Below are 16,783 nucleotides of genomic sequence, written 5' to 3'. Positions count from 1 at the left end.
CAGGGAGCCGCGGCCACTCGCCCGCCTACCGGATTTCCCTCCGCGCGGCTGGGGAGGTGGATTCGCCGCCCCCGCCAGCCCGATCTCCCTCCAGTGGCTGGTGACGTAGTTCTACTGCCCTCGCCAGCCTGATCTCCCTCCGTGGGGGGGTGGGGGGCGACGAACCGACGACCGGGGGCTGTCCGTCCGTGTTGGGTGGTGCAGGGCAGGCACAGGCAGCCCCAGGGGAGAACAAGGGAGGGAGAGAAAGGAAAGAGAGAGTAAGGGAGGGAGAGAAAATTGAATGAAGGAGGGAGAGAAAGAAAGAAAGAGTAAGAAGCAGAAAGGATAGAGAAAAAGGAAGAGAAAGGGAGGGGGAGAAAGGAAAGAGGGAGGAAGGGGGGGAGAGAAAATTGAATGAAGGAGGGAGAGAAAGAAAGAGTAAGAAGTAGAAAGGATAGAGAAAAAGGAAGAGAAAGGGAGGGAGAGAAAGGAAAGAGAGAGAAAGGGAGAGAAAGGGAGGGAGAGAAAATTGAATGAAGGAGGGAGAGAAAGAAAGAGTAAGAAGTAGAAAGGATAGAGAAAAAGGAAGAGAAAGGGAGGGGGAGAAAGGAAAGAGGGAGGAAGGGGGAGAGAAAGAAGATATGAAGGAGGGAGAAAAAGAAAGAGAGATAGGAAGGAAAGAGGGAGAGAAAGGAATGAGAGAGAAAGGGAGGGAGAGAAAGGGAATGAAAGAGGGAGAAGGGGTGAGAGATAGAAAGGATAGACAGAAAGGGAGAGAAAGGAAAGAGAGAAAGGGAGGGAGAGGAAGGAAAGAGATGAGAGAGGAAGGAGGAGACAGAGGGGGTGAAAGCGATGTCAGGTGGAGACTCGGCAAAAAACCAAGTTTGCTTAAAAAAAATTCTGGCTCCTAAATTTTTTGGCTGGCTCCTAGATTCTGAACAACTTTGTCGACCCCTGCCATATAGTACGCTTTCTTTGGGGGTGTCAGCTTTTCTGCCTGTGAATTTGTCTTATTTGAGAAATATAAGGCACCCCCCGAAAATAAGACGTAGCACAGCTTTTGGAGCAAAAATTAATATAAGACAGTGTCTTATTTTGGGGGATACACGGTATATTTCTGGCATGTGGTGAGGGTTCCTTCCTGCATATTTACCAGGCTAGGAAAATCAGTCAGAATTGCAGCTAAACCCCATTCTCTCAGCATTTTAAAAAAAGAAAAAATAATAAACAGGCATTCTAACTGATAAATGATTGAATATGACATCAAATTATATTGAAACTCTGGATGATTTATTTCTTTTTTTAAAAAGCCATTTTTTTGCTAGTTGCCTTAAGTATTCCCAAAGACCGATAAATAAGAATATTTGTAGCTCAGGGTTGAACTGTTTCATTACCCAAATTAGCGCTAGTAAGGAAAAGCCACTCCCTGCTTGTACTGATGAAGTTACCTAGTTTGGGTAGTGAAACATCTGCATAAAAACTACCAAACTCAGAGAGCATCAAGGATCCCTTATTCCCAGAGAAGAAAGGCAACACACAAATCAAATACACATAAATTGTCCAATTAGCTCAGAATGGCACTTAGCCTGGCTCCCCAGCTTTTGCAAAATGTGAGGAAAATGGTGACTACAGCAGCAGGCAGGGTTTGCTAACCTGTCTACATAAGGAATACTGCCTTCCACTCTTACTATAGCAGGACACCCCCCCCCCCCGTTTATGCTTTTGGATTTTTGTTGGAGGGGTAGCACTTCTAGTATAGTGGTATGTTGTGTCCTTTTAGGGCAGCTCATTTAGTGCAGCTCGTTCACCTTTGGTCCCCACCTGTCACTCACTCTCACCTGTGGCTCCTATTAGCTGTAGCATGTGCAGCGGCCACACCCCGGGCAACAGCTTTGACAGGCTGGCCAAACCAGGTTGAGAGTAACCAATGGGTCATTGATCTTCAGTGAGATAGGGATTTGTCTATCCCGAGCATGTGAAGACAGATTCTGGCGGACTGAGCGGGTGAAACCTACTAGAATAGGTCAATGGTCATGAAGGCGGTCTCTGCAAGCAACGTGGTACGCTAAGAGCACGGCAAGACATGAAACATGCCCTGGTCAACTAGGAGCCAGGAAACTAACTGCAAACCTCCACTGCCCTGTGGCTATATCCATAATTGGAAATGGCTTCAGGAGTGAGGCAAAATCCGGAGCTGGAGTCCCGGAAGGAGTTAGCCACGTTCTGATAACTCCTGCGAATGTAAGTGGAACCAATCGTATTGGCCTTTGCCATTCCATTGGAATATTTCAGAGATGTGGAGACGGGGGGATCTGCTGCTTGGATAACAGTCTATCCTCCATACTAACCTACCGAGGCTTCGTGCTCTGGGGAGTCCAAAGCATGATACCATGGTCTTCCGAGTCCGAAGGATGTCAATGCATATATGGCACACAGCTAAACTAGTCACAGGACTGCAGGTGCCCATTACTTATTTTCTAAGAAAGCCAATAAACATCCCTAGAAATTAAGGTGGTCCAAGGCATTAGTACTTTACTGTATAGAACAGTGTTTCCCAACCTTGGACTTCAACTCCCAGAATTCCCCAGCCAGCATTTACTGGCTGGGGAATTCTGGGAGTTGAAGTCCAGATATTTCCAAGTTGCCAAGGTTGGGAAACACTGGTATAGAACACCATCTTCCCCATTCTTTTAATTTAAACTTTTAAAATGGCAGAAACATGAAACCTAATGAAGTCAAACGGTTATCCATAGCCCATGATGGAGCTCTCAAAACAAACCTGGTGAACTATTTAGCAGACTAAGCCAACATAAATCCATTCCTATATCCTTTTGTTTGAGATTATAGAAGGAACAAGATGACGTTCCAACGTGTTTGTCCCTGTTCTCCATAGCAGAGCTATCTGTGGTTGGAAAAATTAACTGAATATTCAGTACAGAAAAACCTCTGTGTTTTGTTTTTCTGCTGTCTCTACTTGGCACAATAGGAAAAAATTGTTAGACATCTCATCTCCTAATACGCTTGCTTCCCTACTTGTTCATCTGCCAGCTATTCTTTGAACTCACAGTTAAGTTCACAAGGGTAACATAATTATTAGAGTGCTTTAAGAGATCACATTTAATTTCTTGGAGCATTCCAGTTAAGGAAATAGCACTATCATGATCAATAAACTACAGTTCAGTTACTAAGCATGCAGAAAGAAGAAGTACTTATATTAAAGTCCCAAAGCGATCAGTGGCAGGCCCAGTGGCCTTCAGTGTTTTTCTTTAATTAGTGATCCGGAAAAAGATATAAAAACCCCTGCCAATAAAAAAAGCTACAAAATGGCCATAGTGATAATTAATGAAAAGGGCCCAAGACTTCCAGCATTGTGGATTGCTTGTTCTGCTGGGCCTGTTCCAAGAAACATGTTGATGCAGCCAATTGCAAGGTCAAACATCCAGGAAAAAATATAAAGCAGATCTAAGCAATGTCCTAAAAGCAGTAGAGTGCAATTTTTGTTTCCCTATTTTTCATGGCATCTATCAGCCTCCCATTTAATTCTTGTACTCACCGTGTTTCCTAACCATCCAGTCAAGCACACTTTCACAGTCTACATGGATTAATTAAACCCTAAGTCTATTTAAGCAACCTTTTCTTCATACAGTCAACAAAATAAAGGTATGGCAAAATGATGTTTTGTCTCTACTACTATGGTTGCATTCAGAAGTTAATTACAATAATTAATTACTGGCAAGCAGGGTGAGTTTTGTGCTATAAACCAACAAAAGATTCTCTTGTTAATCAGAGTCTTTAAACAACTTAATTCCACCCCTTAACCCATTTTCCATCTCTCACCATGCCACGTGCTGGAGGACAAACATCTGCAGTATATTATCTCCACGTACAACTCAGAACCTGGCATTCTCTTATACAGCTTTCCTGTACTGTAGAATGAACACCTACAGTGAGGAATATTCAAATAGTACAAGGCATTAGAAAAAACAGAGAGCAAGCATACCTTTGCTCTCTAGACAAGGTCTAGGAAAGTGATGGCGAACCTTTTTTGGTTCATGTGTCAAAAACGGGGAGCGCGTGTGACATGTCCACCCACACAAATTATTCCATGTGCTCCCCCCCTGCACATGCGTTCATGACAGCCCCCCATTCTTGACACGTGACGGCATGCCCATTTTTTGCTCTTTCCAACTTGAAGACGTTGGCAAACGGGCCATTTCTGGCCTCCGGAGGGCCTTCAGGGAGATGGGGAAGGCCGTTTTCACCCTCCCCTGCCTCCTAGAAAGGCTCTGAAGCTTGGGAAATAAAAAAAACGCAAATGGAACATTTCCAGCCTCCAGAGGACCTCTGGGAGGGTTGAAGGCTGTTTTCACACTCTCCAGGTTCCTAGAAAGGCTCTGAAGCCTGGGGAGAGTGAAAAATGGGCTTTCCCCACCACCTCCAGAGACTGAAGGCAGGCTGTTTTCTGACTCCTAGTGGGCCCAGAAGGCCTGAAAATAAGCTGGCCTGTATGCACACGCACGCAGTACCTGAGCTCACATGCCCACCGATATGGCTCCACATGCCATTTGTGGCACGTGTGCTATAGGTTCGCCATGACCTTTGTCATGAATATATAGACTAATTGCTTACTGTCTGAATTTTGATCATATAACAATGTGGATATTGCAAAAGCAGCAAGTGCAAGGACTAGCCATAAATACTTTTTTTCAGTTGTAAGATGGAATGGTTGCTAAATGAATGGTTGTAAATTAAAGATTATTTGTATAATCTGGGACAAATACTGTACCTGAAAAACGCCTGGAATCGCCTATAGCCAAAAAGAAACAGAAGAATGACTTGATAGATGGGGAATAGCACAGAGGTAGATTCCTACCAATGCGGTCTGGTGTACCGCTCCAGTAGTGGCCTGCTGATGATCCAATTTTGGTGCGACTGCTGCGGTGCTGTCTTTGCAGAACTGTGTGTGCCGCCATCTTTTTTTTCTAATTTTCGGCCAATTTTTGGCTCTCTGAGCATGCAGGGAGGGAAAACCATCCCTGTGCACATGTGCAGAAGCAAAATTGTGTGAGTGGGCACACATGAGCGTAGTGAGTGCCTGTGCGTGAAACATTGTGATGCGCATTGGTAGGAAGAGGTAAGAGTAACCTGCCCCTGGAATACCAACATAAATTCCTTGAATATAGAAAGCTAGCTTTCCAAGGAAAAATAAATTATTGCTAAATTATTACATGAAGAGAAGCCCATTTCTTTTATAAAAAGGGACATTATTAAAAAAGTATTTATAGTTGCAAGAGGTATAATCACATTTATAGTTGCAAGTGGCACAGTCCAGCATCTCATCAATCTACTTATGTGAATATGAAATCCTTAAATCAATGTTTTGCAGTTCAAACTATCTTTTTCATGGTAAGTCTATACTGATGATTGAATCCAATTCCACATGTGAAAACACCTTCTGCATGCAAAGTCATTTTTCTGTCTTCCCCTGCTAGCCTCGTTTCGCTCTACCATCCCTTGCCTTAGACATATTGGAAGGAAGGAAAGTTCCATCCGACTGATAATTTCCTCTCTTCCTCTTGAAATTCCACATGGTCTCTGCATTTCTTCCCACAATTTGAAAATAAATGAGCTAGGCTATTACAGCTGAGTGTTGTGGGTTTAAGATCTGCTGCTTGTAAATGGAACTGTGAATGGAAGAGGAGAAATGTTTTGGATCAAGTCCTGTAAGTATGATGTCCTACAGTATCACGATGCTGTAGGACAGTGATGGCGAATCTTTTTTTCCTTGGGTGCCGAAAGCGTGTGCAGGCATGCTATAGCACATATGCAAATGCCCACACCCAAAATACAATGCCTGTGGAGGGTGAAAACAGCTTCTCCTAGCCCCCCCTCTGGGAGGCCCTCTGGAGGCCAGAAATGGCCTGATTCCCAACTTCTGGTGGGCTCAGTAGGCTCATGTCTCACCCTCCCCAGGCTCCAGAGGCTTCCCTGGAGCCAGGGGAGGGTAAAAACACCCTTCCGCATCCCCCCAGAGGCTCTCTGGAACCCCCAAAAACCCTCCCAGAGCTTCTGTGTGAGCCAAAAATCAACTGGCTGGCACACACATGTATACTGGATCTGATCTACGGCAACGGCTCACGTGCCAGCAGATATGGCTCCGTTGCCTTCTGTGACACCCATGCCATAGTTTTGTCATCACTGATGTAGGATCTGTTTCCAAAACATTAGAAAATCATGAGTTGGTGAATTTGCTATATCATTCCACTAGAAAACCACTTTTCATAACCTGCTAAAGAAGCTAGAATTTCTCAGTTCCTTTATAAATACTGTTTAAAAGACTTCAAGAAAGACATCTTTTTTTAGAAGACATATTTCTTCTTTCACAAAACAGCAGATAGATACATTAGCTGTGACATATGCTGAATTACAATATCAATCATCCAATCCATTAATAATCTGAACATTCTAACTTCCTTTTTAAATGGGTAAATCGGGATGGAAAGAATAGCAATTTTATCAAGAATACAAAAATGAATTTATTATCGTGTGACTTGCCAACTACACACATCCATCTAAGTGGGATCGTTTTTCTAGCCAATGAATCTCCATTTTGTCCTTAGGGGACTGTAACTTTAAAAATGAAAACATGGCATTCTAGAACCTTTAGCAGTTTTCTTTGGCTGGATTCACAAGCCATAGTGCTTTAACATGAGTTTGTTGGATCAGCCATCAATGGCTATTTCCACCCCCCTTCCATTCAATCGTGTCCAATCTCAGACTGCCTGGACAAGTCCCTGCAGTTTTCTTGGCAAGGTTTTTTTGAAGTACTTTGCCAATGCCTCCTTCCTAGGGCTGAAAATTACTAGCTCAAGGTCACCCATATGGCTTCGTGCCTCAGGCGGGACTAGAACTCCCAGTTTCTTGGTTTCTTGCTAAAAAGTAAAAAGGATTTTAAGGGAAGGCAGAGATGGGTGAGGGCAAAAGGGGAATAGGGATTAGCTCTTTTTTTTTAAAAAAAGTTGTTAATAAGTTCAATGGGGACAGAGAGAAAAACAAGAAATGTTATTCCAGAACAGGGATATGTGATTTATTTTCCATTTTTTATTTTTGTTATGACAATAATTCTTATTTTACCCTATGGCACGATTATCTGATCACTAAGATTTGGTACCAGGCATTGTAAATGTCTGGCAAGAAATTCAAAAAGCACAGTAATGTCATTTTCCTGTTTTGCCCTTGACATAGACAGGCATTATCTATCTATCTATCTATCTATCTATCTATCTATCTATCTATCTATCTATCTATCTATCTATCTATCCATCCATCCATCCATCCATCCATCCATCCATCCATATAGCTATATCTAATCTCTTTCTAGATAGATATACCGTATATAAGACATAGACATAGGCATTATCTATCTATCTATCTATCTATCTATCTATCTATCTATCTATCTATCTATCTATCATCTATCTATCTATCTATCTATCTATCTATCTATCTATCTATCTATCTAATCTACCTACCTTCCTATCTATCATCCATCCAAAAACCTACCCCACCCACCCATCTATCCATCCATCCATCTCTCTCTCTCTCTCAATAAACCAAAAAACCCCAAAGAAGCCCATAGAGTTACATATATGCACACATTGAGTAAACCCATAGGCTTTAAAAACACCAATAGTTGGGTTCAAAATTATGGAAGCTATGGTGTAAAGAAAACTCCAGCACATCATGCTTGAAGTCACAAGTGCAAAGGCACAGCGGAAGAGAAATTATGATGGGGAAATGGGAAGTTATTTAACCTCTGGTTCTCACAGTAGGGAGAATAAAGTGAAGAATGAGAAAAAAAACCAGGAGGCAGAACAAATATGGAATGGTTGATATACTAGCTACATTCATGACAGACTAAACCCAAGGTGCAATTTGACCTTCTGTTTTCTTCACTTATTTTGAGGTCAGATGGGCCACAGATATGACACTGAAAAAGATATGTGGAAACCATTAGCAAAACATGAACATAACCTAAGAAATCAGAAAGCATGAGAAAAAAAATCTCAAGATTGTATCTTGACAAATTGCCATAGTCAAGATTCACTGGTTGGTTCATCATGTTGTGCGAATCCTGAAGAGAGGCTCAATCCTCTCTTCTGACCTCTCTTCTATTTCAATTTTTATCATTTTCACTTTCATTGTGCATGGACATGCAAAGAAATGAAACATGGGCAGCAAGGAGAAGCCACTTTTCATGACTCATGGTCCAATATGGATTTAACTTATTGTTTTAAAAATAAAATAAAATAGAAATCAAATTTCCTTTAATTGGAGCTAATTGGAGCTCAAGATCTAGTGACTTTTTCCAGACATATCCAGTTAGTTGTCTTGGCAACTGCAGAAATGGATGGGCACTGTATTCTTTCAAGACGCCTTTTGAACTTCATGGCCAGCACTTAGTCTGGGGCTTTTTAGTGGTCTCTCCTTCCAGTACTATTCAGGACAATAGATCCTCCAGTTTGACTAAAACTATGAAAACCAATACCTAGTAAGTGTTGTTGGGCAAGTCATATAAAGCAGCCAGAATATGGATGAAAAAGGGTACAAATGCGCAATTATGGTTGCTTGCTTAATTGTATTGCCTGATATTTGCCGGAGAAATGAAGCTAAGCTGGAATAGCATTAAATGGGGGTTAGCCTGTTGTAAGGAATGTTCCTTGAATGTCGCTCTTCTCAACAAGACATCCCATGATATTCCTAATCAATTCTTGGATGTCTCCTTTATCCTTAACCCTTTTTAAATACAAGGTGCAAATGAATGTATCTTTACTATAGAACAGGAATTTATAAAAATCCTACAGATTGAAAAAAAAAATAAAGAGATCACACTCAAGAAGATATGAAAACGAGACATTGGCCAAGATGCAGGTAACTGCTATATATGCCTAGCACACAGAACCCCCAAAATACCCCTCTTTTCACCCAAGCATATTGCTGGAATTCATCCCAGTTGGTTAATTTAGTGTTCAGCAGATCATGCAATGCCAGAGAATTTGATTAGTTTCAGAATATGCTTAGTTAATCCCTGGAAAATATGTTTAGTGGAAAAAGTGAAAGAATGATGGCTTAGCTAAAAAAAAAGGTTCATACAGACTTAGTTTCAAGATAACTACAATCACAAATTCTCCAGTCACAAGATCTGGAAGCCTTGTTGGCAGGAAATATGGGAATTGTAGTCTAATTTATTTATAGACCACCAGGATGGAAAAGATTACAGGACAACATCATTAGGCATTCTCATTTTTATTGCATGTGTAAATAATATACAAGATATTTGTTCTCTCTCTGTGTGTAAAAATTTAGAGACATCCCATCTCACTCTCCAAGTGATGTCCTTACAGCTACAACTGCATCAGTTAAGAGTTCTTTGAGTCTACTTCTGTAGTTTGCAGTGGCTAACCAAATATATTAAAAAATCACACATTAGTGAGATAGTATAATTATTTTTCACTGTTATTTCCTTGATTGATTGATCGATTGATTGATTCACTGACTGGCTGACCATCAAATCACAGATTTTCTCCAGAATGACCTGTCCCAATTTGATTGATCATTCTCAAACAGTTGGCATTTAAGGTTTGGTGCTTGCAATTCAAGAGACAAAGACTAAAAGCCATTGCTTAGTCTATAATTCTACAGTTTAACCAGCATTTCTTTTAAGTTGTGCCTAGCAATCCCCATGGTGGCAGATCACAGTTGGAGACTTTTTAATGATTTGATTTGGCAAAATGTAGAGATTCTGGGGGGAAAGACCTAGATTCATATTTAGTTCAAATCAATTTTATTGTCTGCCTTTGAGAGTTTAAGGCCAGATTCCTAACTGGCTGAGAAAAACAAATTAGGAAAAGAATTGAATGGAATGTATCCAGGTTAATAGATAGTATAGTCTACATCATATTGCTTTTTCTTTCTTGTTTATCATAACTGCTTTCTCCCCCTCCTGACAAGAATTGATTTACAGCATTAGGGTCATTTACATGTCTCTCATTATTTTCCCCCCTGTATATATATCTAAGAAAAATCTGTTATAAATTACTATTTCAAATCCCTTCCCTTTGATCTTGGTTCAGGTAGTCCTTGACTTACAGCCACAACAACCTAAAATGCCCATTGCTAAGCAAGACAATTGTAAAGTCAGTTTTGCCCAGGGCTGAAATGTTCCTGGTTTGTTTGTGCCTGTCGGTCATTGTAGAGCCGGTTGAAAAGGGAAGGTGAGGCTCCACCCACCTGCCTGGATGCTGCCATTTGGTTTTTTTTTTTACCATCTGCACATGTGCAAAGCGTTCGGTGCATGCTCAGAGGGTAAAAGAACCCAAATAGTGGCATCCAGGCAGGTGGGCGGAGCCTCACACTCCCTTCGCAACTGGCTGTCCAATGGCTGACAGGCATGAGCGAAAAGGGAGCATTTCACCCCTGGTTTTGCCCAATTAATGATCCTTCTTGTCACAGTTGTTACGTGAATCACTGAAGATGTTAGGTTAGTAACACTGTTGTTGAGTGACTTTGAGTTCCCAGTGACTTTGCTTATCAGAAGGTCACAAAATGTCATCCCATGACCCCAGGACACTGCAACCATCCTAAATACCTGCCAGTTGCCAAGGGTGCAAGTTTTGATCACATGACCATGAAGATGCTGCAATGGTCACGTGACAAATGATCAAAAGTCACTTTGTTCAATGTTGGTATAACTGCAAATGGTCACTAAATAAATGGTTGTAAGTTGAGAACTACCTATACCAGTGATGGGAATTTATGTTGAAAAAGGGTCCAATGTTTCCAAACTTCCGGTTGGGCCATTGGGCGGTATTTCACCCCCCCCAAGCTTTAGGAAGCTTTCCTGAATCCCGAGAAGAGCAAAAAACAGCCTAACGGGTCTACCGGAAGTCTGGAGGTTCAGTGAAGCCTGTATGCATACGCACGAGGGGTAGTGTGTGTGTGTGGGTTGTGTGTATGTGTGAGGGAAAGGGCACGCACAAGTGCCTTCTGGCACCCGAGCCAAAAAAGGTTTGCCATCACTGACCTATGGTCTTGCTGAAGATTTTTGTTGCCTTGCTTTTTGCAAATGACATTATAATCAGTTACAATTGCACTCACTCAATTACTGCGTTATTTATATTGAGTTTACAGTTTTGCAAGGAAGAAATATAGGAAGGTTGTGAGTCAGCACTAGGATGATGAATGACTAAACGGAACAATAAGAAGTTGATAGATGGATCTCTGGAATGAAGAACTTGGGAGTGGGTCTCATCATTTCAAAAAAGAATATAGTATTAGTGAAGGAATGATTTATTCAAGTATTGTGGGGGAATGGTTGCTAATGGTGAATTTATAAAACTAGCTAAAATTGAACACTAAGATGAATCCATAATCTGTCACATCCTTGCTGTTTCTCAAGGGACACTGCAATCGTGGGCCTTAGAGTTTGTTATAGGAAAAAGGCTTTGAGATATCTCAATGTTGTTGTTTTTCCTTGCAGAATGGAAGCATTCCCTCTTATGTATGGAGTAGCAGAAAGACTCCACAACACTCACCTCGTGGACGGAATTGCATCTTTACAGAAAGGGAATCGCATCTCAGAAATGAAGCAGTCTCAAATCGTAAAGGAAAAGGTAGAGAGGCTTTTATAATTGGTTTGGTTCACACAACATACTAAACCAAAATGAAATAAACCAGTGCTTTAAACCAGCGTTCTCTTAATTGGATCTGAAATCTTATCCATCTTATGAAGGAAAGGAGACATGATAGTGATTTGAAAATCAAATGTAATCTCATAGGTAAAGGCGAGCCCTACAAGATGAAATCTTTTGCATACTGAACGCAGTCAAAAAAGATTGGATACAAAAAAAGCTCAGAAATAAATCCTACCATTGGACTCTTTTTTTTGTCTGTTTCTTATCTAGAATCATTGCACAGACAGAAATAATTATTGAGGAAGGGAAGTCGGTGTCACTTTGGAGGAATCAACTAGAATAATGATAAAACCCTAACCAATGGAAGCCTGCCTCCTCCTTCTCTCTTAATCCTTCCTCTCTCTCTCTCTATCTCTCTCTCTCTGCTTGGCAGATTTGTTTCCCTGCAAGGGGGGGTGCATAAGTGAGAGGGGCAGCTCTGCAGCTTTGCCTGCAGCAACCTTACCAACATACAGCACGCCTTCCTTGGTCTTCTCGGCTGCCACCGCCACCCCTTCCTTGGTCTTCTCGGCTGCAGCAACAACCCCTTCCTTTGCCATGGACAAGCCCTTCATAAACACATCCATCCCGGCACTGAGCTCTGCATGGAGACAAGACAAGGGGTGGAAGATGGCTTCAGCAAAAGGACTAGCGAGAGGATAAGATTATTGGGGATGGATGAGGGGGGAGGGATGAGTCAGGCTTTAAAAGAGATGGGGGATAGCTCAGACCACACTTCACAGTACAATAGTCACCAAAATAACCTTGTCTTTGGAGAGGACAAGGCATACAAATCTAATAAATTATTAAATAATAATAATAGTAATAATAATAATTGTATTATTATTATTATTATTATTATTATTATTATTATTATTATTATTATTATTATTATTATTCCTATTCTTCAGCGGGTATCTCCTCGCAAGCACTGCCTTCCTGCCAGCTAAGTGTGCTGGCACAGGCAGGAGACCGTCTCCCTTGGGTCTCCAAATGGGAAGAGGAAGGGAGGGTGGGGATGTCTGGGCTCCTCCATAGCCATGTTGGTCCCTCAGGGAAGGATAACCTTCGTCCCCCCCCAATTCAACAAGTCCGGGCATAGTTATTACTGCTGCAACAGCTGGTCCCCCTCGCCCTGATCTGCCATCCTAGCCCGGGCCTACCTCGCTTGACTCAGGGGTTGCAGCTGCGAGGGGGGAGCAACACCTTTCGGCAGCCCGTTTCCTCAAAAGCAGCGATGGCGGGAGGGGGGGGGGAGAAGAGGGAGCGAGAGCGCCCGCCCGCGCGCGCGGATGCTATTTCGCCCACGAGAAGGAGACGAGGGTGAAAACGAGGGGTGACTCCGCGTCCTTGAAACCAGAGGAGGAAATGGGGAGGGGCGACAACGGTGTGTGTGTGTGGGGGGGAGAGAGTCAAAGGAATGGCCGCAGATTTTTTTGGCGGGCAGAATATCTGAGGAGACCGGCCATTTCTGCTCTGCTTCTCCAAAGAAAGAAGAAAGGCTCCGCTTGCTTGGGGAGATTGCAACCCTGCGCAGAATACCTGAGGGCTTCACCTTCAGGGCGGCGTTGAGACCGACCTGCCGTTTCTGTCTCCCCCCCCCCCCACATCACCGCCCCATCCTTTTCCTCTCCCGGCTCTGTGAGGGGGAAGGAAAGCGTGGCCTGAGGCGCCACCTCACCTGCGATCGGCGCTGGCGCTGGGCTTTCGGCTTGCTTGTCTGTCGGAAGGTTCAGATCATTCCGGGCCGGAGCGGGTTTGGGCGGGCGGGGCTGTCGGCGGGCAGGCGGCGCGGTGCAGCGGGGGAGTCAGGGCAGCTCTGCCATGGAGCGGCTGGCGGGGGGAGGAGAGGAGGAGGAGGCGGAGAGGAGAGAGCAGACGAAAGACGGGGCCTCCTCCGTTGGCTGCCGCTGCTGAATATTGCAATGAGCCGCCCGTCTCCCTATACCCGCCGGCGAGGGGATTTCATCACAGCGCGCAAGTCCGCGCTCCCCGCCCCTCGGTCCTGCCCAGATGCAGCAGCAAGACCCCCCCCCTTCCCCCCCCGGCCTAGCTTACGGCCCGCCGACTTGCCCTCCCCTCCCCCAGCATCTGAAAGAACGCAATATACCTTCCTGCCCCTTAGCGGAGAAGGAGCTCCAGCAACGAGGAGGCGAGAGCTGGGTGGGGCACCGTGAAGAGCTTAGTGGAAAGGGGGGAGTTCTTAGCTCAATTTGCAAAGGTAAAGGGCGGCAGGGAGACCCTGAGCTCAGATGACAGCCGAGGGATGCAAACCCCCCCCTCCCACATAGGCCTGGTCTTTTCACCAGACCCCCTGCCATTCTTGGTTGCCAAAATATGCATCGATTTAATCAGAAGGAGGTTTTTAGCAGGTGGCCCAGCCTTTTTTCTAGGCTCTGGAAGCCGCGGGCTAGTCTGGACTGAAAAGCTGCCCTGTCACTTGGAAGAAGGTGAGAGCAAACGATTAGTTGTCACAGACAGGTGACATAGTTAAGCCTGTGTAGGTCTCGGGTGGGGGTTGACCTTCAGGATTGAAATAAATTCCTTCCTTGGCATCTGTTTGGCCTATGGGGACAAGCAAATGGTGCCAGCAGATGGATTGTTGGTCTCATGTAAAGATCTTTCATAATGCAACCAGAAAAGTCATGTTGATTTTCATAACATTTACTAAGTAAAAATGTACATAGTTGGACATATCTGCATATACAGTATGCTTATGCACTGGAGGCAAATCCCTTATGTATGCAATCACATGACCAATAAACTTCTCTTCCTCTTCCTCTTCCTATTGTGTCTATAATCCCTCCCCAAGTCCAATAATTTAAATTTACCATACCATGCAGGCATGAGAAAAAGACTAAATACAGTAAATAAACAAACTTTTATTTCACTGTAAATAAGATTTGCACTTAACACATAGCAGCCACTGGATTTCTTTCATAGTGCCTTCAGAGCTAGAGTTGATGATAGTTACCTTTCATTATGCATACATACAGTGATGGGCTACCAACATTTTTACTACCACACTGTGGGCATGTCTTATGCATTTTGTTTCAACATCTTTCAGTGCAAATTGGGTGCTCTGGGGTGGAGCTCCAAATTTTGCTACCGGAACTGCATTCCTGACCATTCCCATAGGAGCCCACCACTACATACATATACTGTATGTATATTCACATAAACATATAATGACATAATTGCCAGAAACCTATAGTTAATATTTTTAAGGCAGTTTATATGGTTATGGGGGTTTTCATGGCAAGATACCTGAGTGGGTTTCCATTTCCTTCTCCAGTCCAGTGGTTCATGTTTTGTCAGAGCTCTCTGCAACGATCTGTCTGTCTTGAAGAACTATAGATGTAGGTTCACAATATTTTACAAGAAGTAGCAATTAAAACCATCCCAAAAGTCCTCAATTCTTTGGCGCCTAGAAAAGAAATGCAAGAGAGAAAAATGGCTGTCTGAGGAAGCTTTGCAAATAGCTGAGGAAGAGGCAAACGGCAAGAGAGAAAGAGAAAGATACACCCAACCGAATGCAGAATTCCAGAGAATAGCTGGGAGAGGTAAGAATGCCTTCTTAAATGAACAGTGCAAATAAATAGAAGAAAACAATTGAATAAGGAGGACCAGAGAGCTCTTCGGGAAAATTGGAGATGTGAAGGGAATGTTTCATGCGGGCATGATAAAGGACCAAAATGGCAGGGACCTAGCAGAGGCAGAAGAGATTAAGAAGAGGTGGCAAAACTACACAAAAGAACTTTACAAGAACAAGCTTAACGTTGCTGATAACCATGATGGGGTGGTCACTGACCTTGAGCTAGACATCCTGGGATGTGAGGTCAAATGGGCCCTAGGAAGTCTGACAACAACAAAGCTAGTGGAGGTGACAATATTCTAGCTAAGCTATTCAGAATCTTAAAAGATGATGCAGTAAAAGTGCTTTACTCAATTTGCCAGCAAATTTGGAAAACTCAGCAGTGGCCACAGGACTGGAAATGGTCAGTTTGGATTCCAATTCCAAAGATGGTCAATGCCAAAGAATGTTCAAACTACCACACCATTGCACTCATTTCACATTCTAGCAAAGCTATGCTCAAAATCCTACAAGCTAGGTTCCAGCAGTATTTGGATTGAGAACTACCAGAAATACAGGGAGGATTTTGAAGAGGTAGAGGAACTGGAGATCAAATTGCCAACATACGCTGGATTATGGAGAAAGCTAGGGAATTCCAGAAGCAGATCTGGACTATGCTAAGGACTTTAATTTTGTCGCTCACAACAAGTTGTGGCAAATTCTTAAAGAGATGGGAGTACCAGACAACCTTATTTGTCTCTTGAGAAACCTATATGCTGGTCAAGAAGCAACAGTGAGAACTGGCTACAGAACCACTGATTGGTTCAAAACTGGGAAAGGAGTTTGGCAAGGCTGTATAAATTTGCCCTTATATGCAGAGCACATTATGAGAAAGGCAGGGCTAGACGAATGACAAATTGGAATTAAGATTGCCGGGAAAAATATCAACAACCTCGAATATGCAGATGATACCACTCTAATGGCAGAAAGTGAAGAGGAACTAAAGAGCCTCTTGATGTGGGTGAGGAAGGAGCGTGCAAAGAGTGCATTAAGAAAACTAAGATCATAGCATCTGGCCTTTTCAATTCCTGGCAAATAGATGGGGAAGAAATGGAGGTAGTGACAGATTTTATCTTCTAGGGCTTCAAGATCACCGCAGATGGGGACTACAGCCAGGAAATCTAAAGATGCTTGCTCCTGGGGAGGAAAGCTATGGCAAATCTAGGCAGCATACTGAAAAGCAGAGAACCCAGCCTGTCAACAAAAGTGTGTATAGTCAAGGCTACAGTTTTCCCGGTTGCAATGTATGGCTGTGAAAGTTGGACCATAAGGAAGTCTAGGTGCCAAAGAATTGAGGCCTTTTGTAGAAATTACAGACACAGAGACACGATTTCTTGAACAATGCTTTGTCCAGTTTGAATCTCTCTGAGATGAGCAGAGTTGCCTCATGTTCAGAAGCTCTGTCTCCGGATTTGCAAGTTTATTATTTATAACA

At 43.2% G+C, this 16,783-nt stretch overlaps 1 protein-coding gene across 2 annotated transcripts in view; it reads right to left on the bottom strand.

Moving 5' to 3' along the window:
* Positions 1-16,783, bottom strand: part of SNCB (synuclein beta) — a 44,857-nt gene that overhangs the window by 17,818 nt on the left and 10,256 nt on the right. Inside the window, exons 1-2 of one of the 2 annotated variants that reach the window (XM_070738969.1) lie at positions 13,396-13,615; positions 12,181-12,315 (exon numbers count right to left, since the gene is read on the bottom strand). In XM_070738969.1, coding sequence (XP_070595070.1) covers positions 12,181-12,301 — 121 coding nt within the window. In that variant the 5' untranslated portion in view covers positions 12,302-12,315; positions 13,396-13,615. Of the gene's footprint in view, positions 1-12,180; positions 12,316-13,395; positions 13,616-16,783 lie in introns of those variants that run through there. The other variant, XM_070738970.1, reaches the window with a different exon arrangement.

The sequence above is a fragment of the Erythrolamprus reginae genome, chromosome 2, assembly GCF_031021105.1.
Source record: "Erythrolamprus reginae isolate rEryReg1 chromosome 2, rEryReg1.hap1, whole genome shotgun sequence".
NCBI classification, from domain to species: domain Eukaryota; kingdom Metazoa; phylum Chordata; class Lepidosauria; order Squamata; family Dipsadidae; genus Erythrolamprus; species Erythrolamprus reginae.
The sequence above is the reverse complement of the archived record's forward strand: the minus strand, read 5'-3'. Positions and strand labels throughout refer to the sequence as shown.